Genomic DNA, 8772 nt, shown 5'->3' on the forward strand with positions numbered 1-8772 from the left:
TTCTTAATATTTTTGTTCGGCTTGAGGCCATCAAAAAATAAAAAACAGCTTGCAGTTAGTTTTTTTATTTTATCACTTTTATTTTTCCGATATTTCAATAGTCGTCGACTATCATCATCAGGGTTGTTAAATTTGTTAGCTGTTGTTAATAAATTGGCGAAAATTCTCTTCCACTCATGTTCAAACGTGTTTATTTGGAAACTTTTTGATATATCGACTGTAATATGTTGCTGCCATTAGATACGATTTGGCACTTTTACGCACAGATGTATCAGCGGACCATCAACCTTTTTGATGAATAACTCTCGATATAATAGTAGGTATTTATTCAAACAATATTTTTTGAACCACCCCAATCAACATTATAATGCAGATAATATGCACATATCGGTACACGTGTCATTGATTAAAACAAATACATTCAGAAACGTTAATAGGTTTTAATTTGTCTAGACTTAGAGAAGCTGCGATTATACCGAGATTATTCAACTCTCTCAACAGCACAATTGAATTATTTTTAGTCTGCAACTAAGAATGAAAGTGCAAATAGTTACAATCAGTCTCGGGCTGCTGTTTGTAGCACTAACTAGTGTTGAAGCTGGAATCTTGAATTCAAATACTGTAATTTGAAATTGCTAATTAATTTACATAAAAAATATTCCCATTGTTTTGTCATTATTTTACAGTGTGATCGCATCACCCAACATGGTTATCCTTGTCAAAATTATACGGTGACCACAAGTGATGGCTATCTGCTGACACTATTTCGCATACCCCATGCACATGGGGAGATAGAAAGCGCGAAGGAGGACATTGTCAGGCCTCCTGTTTTGATGATGCATTGCTTACTGTGTTCATCGGATATTTTTGTTTTAAACGGCCCCGATGATGGCTTACCGTTTATGCTGGCCGATGTTGGATATGATGTTTGGTTTGGTAATGCCCGTGGCAATACCTACTCTCAAAGGCATATTTCATTATCTCCCACCTCAGAGGCATTTTGGACATTTTCCCTGCACGAAATAGCACTAATCGATGTACCCACAACAATTGATTATATTCTCGAGGCTACAAATGAACCGAGATTACATTATATAAGCTATTCACAGGGATCAACGGTGTTTATGATACTACAATCCGCTAAGCCTGAATATGGTCGAAAGATCCGTACATCTCACTTGATGGCGCCAACTGTATTTATGCGTCATATACGTGTACCGCTTTTTTGGTTATTAGCTCAATTGCTTGGTCAATCGGGTGCAGCAGCAAATTTTATTGGCACATTTCCCAGTCAAGATTTGATGGGAATGGTAAGAGTTCTAAGCCGACGTGTGTGCATGGCACCTCAAACCCAGACGCTTTGTATACAAATATTGAACATAATTGGAGGTTGGGATTCGCCATATCTAAATAGGGTAAGCAATAAAAACAATTTTATAATTCTTAATGAACTCAACTTTATTTTCTTAGACCCTCTTACCCGAGTTACTGCTTACCACACCAGCGGATGGTTCCAATTTACAATTGAATCAATATTTACAATTTGCCATGACGGGAGAATTCAAGGCCTATGATTTTGGCAAAGAGAAAAATATTCTGCAATATGGCCAACCCCAACCGCCCGCCTATGATTTGAGAAATGTCCGTACCGAAGTACCCATTGAATTTTATTTTGCTGATAATGATTATCTGGCAACTTGGCAAGACATCAAACATTTACGTAATGTTATTGGCAAACAAGGAAATTGGAATCGTATTAAGCTAAAGAAATTTAATCATTTCGATTTTACCCTAGGGTTAAATGTTAAGCAGTGTCTCAATGATTGTATTTTAGATCGAATGGAAAAAAATGAAGGTCGTGCCTTTAATGGTAGCCTTTGTAAATATTTTCGTAATAAAGCATTTTGAAATAGGTTGTGAGAATGGCTTTTGATCTAGAAAGGGGAATGCTGTGGAGTGGGGCCTAATTTTATTAGACTCCGACTCCTATACAAATTTGTTCACGACCCTATCTTCGGAATCGATTCTGAGAGTAATTACTTGTCCCACTCAAAATAGTAGAGTAAAGTTGTTAAAAAGTTACAGAATAGGTATCCTGTAGGCATATTCTGTAACTTTTATCGATTTAAAAGTTGTTCAAATTTCTTTTGTTTTTGTAACAACTACAAAAAAAAGAAATTGTTGTAAAACAAACAATGAGTAAAGTTGTTAAAATGTTGCTGAATAGGGGGGCTGTAGGCCTATTCTCTAACTTTTATCGATTCAAAAGTTGTTAAAATTTTTTAAATCGATCAAAGTTAAAGAATATGCCTACAGTAGACTTGAAAATTGAGAGATGAGAGGCGTAAGGACTGCCGGAATATCGGCATATATAGTCACGGTTCCTGTGAGACTGTTTACAGTTCCATTAACCAACTCTTAATGGGGTGAACAAAATGCTTGAGGCGTGAAGACAAATGTGAAGTGTGTCTCAAAACATAACAGATATATCAGGTTCGAATATGGACTATATCGGTCCACTTCTTCTGTACCTCCCACCCACAATTTCGGAAAAGTGCAGTTTAAGACCTCTACTCGAATCGCTTGTTTTTTATTGCAACAATTGGTATTCATTGCCCTAACTAAGACGGTACACGTTTTACAACGGGCAAGTCCATACTTCTTGAGAAAATAACCCAAAAGTTGTTAAAAAACCATATGTAATGGCTTGGGCGCACTATACCCAGCAAAATGTTCGATGCCAAAGATGCCATTCAACGTTTGCTGTGATTTCGAGTCTCCGACAACATCAAGCCGATTGTAAATAATTAATCTTATATATTTAGAAATATGTCTATAAATAAAATCACAAAATTCATCTCTATTGGATCGATGAGATGGGTTCAAATGCTGATGAAAAGATCGGCTCGGCTCTTTGACGACTTCCTTTGCATGGGTTCAAAAGCTGATGAAATGATCGGATCTTTCACGACATCATTTGAACTAATGCAAAAGATGCCATGAAATCACATCATCGCATGGAACCCCTTCCTTCTAATTTTGCTGGGTACTTTCGAACGGATCAACAAATTAGGTATGAAATTTGCCTTCCTAAAAATGTTACGAATGCAACTATTAAGTTTAATTTAGTTTAGATAAGTTTCCGTTAATTTGAAAAAGTGAATTGTAACGTAAATTTTTATTAAGCAGTTACTTTATTTAGATTAGTTGTTCAACAACAACTACTGCCTATAATTATAGCAATGCATTAACGCCCACGGTGTTTGTGCCGATACCTGCTCTTGGGTTTGTGTTTGTGTGCTTGTCCCACTGCTGAATTGGTGGTGGTATAGTGGCTACCAGATCTTCCGTCTGGAAATATCGGGAACGCGAGGCGATTGGAATAAATACAAGGGGATTCAGAGACAGTCAGTCAATTGTAAATCTACTCGTAAAGTAACGTAATAAAGAATTTATAATCGTAATCTAAACGAACTCTAGTATTATTTGGTACAAATGGTATTAAGAAAAAACAACGTCTACATGGAGATTAATAATTGTTCCACAAACATCTCACACGGGACAGGGGAGGCTTCTCTCATATCCATAAGTGCACCCCGATTCATATTAGCTCAATGATATGGGGCCTACTGTTTATCGCCGAGTCCGAACGGGGTGTCTTACGACACCATTTTATAGAGAAGTTTTACATGGCTGAAATACTCAGGAAATGTCGCCAACATTACTGAGGGGTATTTTGCCACCGTTGAAAATGTCGATGTTGCCTGGCCGGGGAATCAACCCCACGACCTTCTGCGTGCAAGGCGGGTGTGCATACCATTGCACCACGTTGGCACCCAACGGAGATTCGGAAGATGGACTATATCGGTCTTCTCCTTTTGGAACATCACACACAAAATTTCGGAAAAGTATATTTAAGCCTGCTCTCCAATCGCTTTGATTTTTTCTAACAACAGGTTCTCAGCGCCAAACGGCTAACCCACATGTTGAAACAAATCATGCTTTGCATGTACCGATTTTGAAAATTTTTGTGGAAATATTTTGTGACAACTGGGAACCTGAAATGTTAAATTACAGGTAATTCTGTCCGAAAATGTAGTTTAAATCCTAAAAATAATGAAATTCGGGAGGTATCGTTATTTGGGGGCTTTACATGGTCCTATGTTGACAATTTTTGTTAGAGATAGTTTGTGATCTCTGTGAACAGAAAATACTAAATTAGGGACAATTTTTTTTAAGTTTTTGGTGAATATGTGTGACCACTGGGGGAGATGTTTTTGACCACTTATCTCTGAGAACAGAAAATGTTAACTTACTTTTTTTTTGAAAGTTTTTGGTGGAGATGAGATTGACAACTGGGAACCTCAAATGTTAAATTACAGGTAGTTCGGTTCGAAAATGTAGTTAAAATACTCAAAATACCGAAAATCGGGAGCTATCGTTATATCGTGGAGATGTTATGTGACCACTGGGAATGTTAAATTAAATTCAATATAGCTAAAATCCGCAAAATACCGAAAACAGGACGGTACCATATGGTATGGGGTATTTATTTCAATTGGTTTCGGCTAAGTCTTTGTAGTCAGTTTGATTTGTTTGAACATGTGGGCTAGGCCGTTTTGACGCTGAGCGCCTCATATTCACTTGAAAAGGATAAGATTCTGGTTCGATATAGCCATGTCCGTCTGTTATAATCACTCTAGCGTCCGCAATAATTGAGCTAGAACGCTATATCCAAGTTCCTTTTTTATAGGCAGGCCAAATTCAAAGATATATAACAGTTCCTTCCGATTTTCGGTATTTTGCAGATTTTAGCTATACTCTTGGACCGAACTATCTGTAATTACTTATTTGAGGTTCACAGTGCACACAAAACAGCTCCAACAAATATTGTCGACAAAGGTCCATGCTTTGGTATAGACCCTATACAACGGTACCTCCCGATTTTCGTTATTTTGAGGATTTTAGATTTCAACCGATTTAGCCAAAATTTGCAATTTGATGTTCCTTGCGGGCACGACACCTCTCCACTAAAATTGATCAAAATAGGTCCATGTTTTGGTATAGCCCCTATTGGTACTTCCCGATTTTAGATATTTTGAGAATTTTGACCAAACTATCTGTTATTTGATATTTGAGGATCGCATAGTGGTTTGTGTGTTTAGGCGTACTTTTTTGGTTTATTATACCACTTCTTTTTGCATAATTTTAATGTACCTCACAATAGCTACCTGATGGGAATACCCTGAAATAAATTCACTTGTAACCTATGAACGAAACATGTGGACGGTCATTCATTCATTTCCAGGTCCAGGTATAGAAGTATTGTACCTGTGAATGGGCGTTTTCATATTATAAAGCCGCTCATTCATTATTTTTTGTCAATTAGCAAGTGTCAACGAAAGAAATACAACGATCTAAGTAAAGAGTATTTACTCGAAGGATGCGTCGGCGGCATCAATCAAAATAGCAACGAGAGCTTCAATCAACTTATTTGGAAAATTTGCCCCAAAACCCTTTCAAGTGGAGCACTCGTTGTAAATTTAGCAGCTTACATTGCGATTGGTCTTTTTAAGGAAGGTACAAACTCATTGTTATTTTATTTGAGCTCGATCGGAGTGAGCTTTGGATAAAACTCACACGAATATGGTAAAAAAAATCGAAAAAGCACGAATTGCTCTGGCAGAGAGACGTGCGGCCGAGTGCACTCGTGAAGGAAGAATGTTGCGAAGGCAACACCAAATTTCCATTTTACAAGCTGCATCGCCTGCGGAGGAACTCCTGTATGGACCAGCAATGATGACTCATTCTAATTTTACCAAAAATACATTTTCATTCATGTAAACCGAAATAAAAACTTTAAACGCGTTTTTCTCGAAATGGCATTTTTGAAGCCGGTGCCAACGATAGCTCGAAAACGGATAGACCGATCTTCGTATATTTTGGTGAGCTTATAAAATACATAAAAACCTTGTCACTAAACGAGACCGATTTTTTTTTAAATTTTTTTTGGCCGATTTTTGAGCAAAAATCGGTCCATTTTTGTCGTTAAAATCGAAATTTTGAATTTTACAGGTCACTATTTTTGTAAAAATAGATTTTTGAAAATTCTGTCTCCCTTAAAGACAAGATTATTAGGTTCTTAAAACGCGCACCAAAATATATGAAGATCGGCCCATTCGGCCAGCACAACTAGGGATAACCCCTTAACAGCATTTCAGCCAGGTTATGTTACATTATTTATCTGGGAATTTTCGGCTGTTATTTATCTTCCTCATTTTATATCCGCGCTTGGATTATTGGTGGCACAGATATTGAATTTCCAAGTACGATTATGTGTTTCGACACTCTGGGGTTTCTTTCGGCTGTAATTCATTGAATCTCAATAATGTGTCAGATTCGTTGAATTAACTAGCTTCGGATAGGGACAACATTTGGCCCGTCTTATTTCACACAAGCATATTAATTTTGGATCGCCCTTTATTACAGCTTGCTATGTGTTTCCTTCCATCATATTTGGATGTTTATTAATATTTTACAATTTTCAAATAAATAATGAAACAAGTGATTTTTTATAAGCCATAAACCGGTATTTTGGTACGCATCGAAGAGTGCATCATCTTATAAATTAGTTAACAACTAATGACAATACGAACCTGTTTTTCAACCGTATATTTTTCTGATTAATTTTTTAAATAAAGGTCGATGCACCCTAATATACTTAATGACATGTGTAAATTAATGGATGTCAGATATGTTATTTACACTTGGAAGAAGGGGAGATAGTTAACTTTACAAAATATAGCATGTTGTAATACTATGGCATTAGTTTATCGAAGAATTTTAATCGATGACAATTTACTTGAGTAGAGTAGCGGAGTCTGTCAGTCAGTTCAGACCTCTTGATTCCCTCCCAGTACAGTAGACCTTATTCGAAATGTAATATTCATTGTGTGAAACTACCGTGCTGAATCATGAAGATACGAATTACATCAATCGCACTGCTGGTGGTGGTGATTTTCACATCTACTAACGGACAATTAAATTTGAATACTGTAAATATTACAAAGTGAATGAAATAATGATTATAGTTTGCATAAATAAATACATTTATTTTGTAGTGCGATCGTATCACCCGACATGGCTACCCCTGTGAGAAGCATACGGTGACAACAAGTGATGGTTATATTTTGTCATTGTTTCGTATACCTGCCAGCTCTAGGAAAAATGAAGTATCACCCAAGCCAAATAAACCTGCAGTCCTATTGATGCATTGTTTACTTTGTTCATCGGATATTTTTGTTTTGGCTGGTCCAAATGATGGCTTGCCCTTTATGTTAGCCGATGACGATTATGATGTTTGGATTGGTAATGCACGTGGCAATGTCTACTCGCAAAGACACACATCATTATCACCTCTCTCGGAGGCATTTTGGTCATTCTCCATGGATGAAATCGGTCTAATCGATATACCGGCCAAGATTGAATACATCCTCGCGGCCACAAATCAAACACAGTTACATTATATTGGCTATTCACAGGGGACTCTTGTTTTGGCCATTTTACTCTCAGCCAAACCGAGATATAGTGAAAAATTAAAAGCGGTGCATTTGTTGGCGCCGGCAATATTTATGTGTCATGTCCGTTCACCTCCCATTTTATTATTTGCCCACTTCTTGGGGAAGCCTAGTCCGGCTGCCAATATCATTGGTACCTTTCCAAGTCAGGAAATATTTGGTTTTTTGAGACTTTTTGCAAATGGTGTATGTAAGAATGCCTTGTTTACCGAGTTGTGTATTAAAATACTGAATTTATTTAGTGGCTGGGATTCACCGTATCTAAATAGGGTAAGTTCTACAAGATATTTAACAAAACTTCTCCATCACATCTTTTGCTTCTTCACCCAGACTCTTTTACCGGAAATGCTACTTACCACTCCAGCTGGTGGTTCAAATCTACAAATCAATCAATACCTACAGTTGGCCACATCTTGTGAATTTAAAGCCTATGATTATGGTCCAGAGGGAAATATCCGCAAATATGGCAAACCAAAACCCCCCGTTTATAATGTGACAAATATCCAAACCCGAGAGCCGATTGAATTCTATTATGCTGAAAATGATTTTCTAGCTGCCTGGGAAGATGTAAAAGATTTGTATGGTGTACTGGGTGATCGAGCCAAATGGAATCGTGTACGCTACAGAAAATATAATCATTTTGATTTTACCCTATCGACAAATGTTAAATCTTGTATCAACAATTGTATTTTGGATAGATTGGACAAATATGAGGGTAGACCTTTTAAGGGCGATCTTTGTAAGTGCTTCAGAAAGGAACCATTTCCATCAAAATAAAACTACAAACAATATGCCTTTCAGACTTATTATTTAAGTGGTATAATACAGTGAAGTACTTCATGTACAATATTTGCTACATATTTTTCGGCTCCTGACCGCACTACCGTTGTCGGATGATAAATAAACATCCAATTTCTCAGTAACTTATTAACAATTATTAGATAGTATGCCTAGTATGCGCAGTTAGTATTTATTCTCTCCATCATAATATGGAGGGTATACTAGCATTGTCGTTATATTTATTACGTGTCAAAATATATAGTATATATATGGGGATTTCTGAGTGAAATCGGTAACATTTCATCAGCAAAACATTTCACTACATTTTCAGTTTTTTTTTTTTTTTTTTTTTTTTTTTTTTTTTTTGACTAAAGTTTCCCGAGGTATGGCGCCTTAAAAAATTCGAATTCTGTAA

The 8772-nt window shown here is 36.7% G+C and overlaps 2 protein-coding genes across 2 annotated transcripts; both read left to right on the plus strand.

Moving 5' to 3' along the window:
• The first annotated feature begins 428 nt into the window (after window positions 1-428).
• On the plus strand, window positions 429-1915 carry LOC141401773 (lipase 3-like). The gene is made up of 3 exons (XM_073982255.1): window positions 429-621; window positions 687-1415; window positions 1471-1915. The coding sequence occupies exons 1-3, from the start codon at window positions 535-537 to the stop codon at window positions 1906-1908; spliced, it is 1254 nt and encodes a 417-aa protein (XP_073838356.1). The 5' UTR covers window positions 429-534; the 3' UTR covers window positions 1909-1915.
• A 4878-nt stretch (window positions 1916-6793) lies between these two features.
• LOC141401425 (lipase 3-like) lies at window positions 6794-8368 on the plus strand. The gene is made up of 3 exons (XM_073981665.1): window positions 6794-7055; window positions 7122-7847; window positions 7908-8368. The coding sequence occupies exons 1-3, from the start codon at window positions 6975-6977 to the stop codon at window positions 8352-8354; spliced, it is 1254 nt and encodes a 417-aa protein (XP_073837766.1). The 5' UTR covers window positions 6794-6974; the 3' UTR covers window positions 8355-8368.
• The last annotated feature ends 404 nt before the right edge of the window (window positions 8369-8772 follow it).

The sequence above is a fragment of the Musca autumnalis genome, unplaced genomic scaffold (genome assembly GCF_047663935.1).
Source record: "Musca autumnalis isolate F117 unplaced genomic scaffold, ASM4766393v1 scaffold_4, whole genome shotgun sequence".
Lineage (NCBI taxonomy): Eukaryota > Metazoa > Arthropoda > Insecta > Diptera > Muscidae > Musca > Musca autumnalis.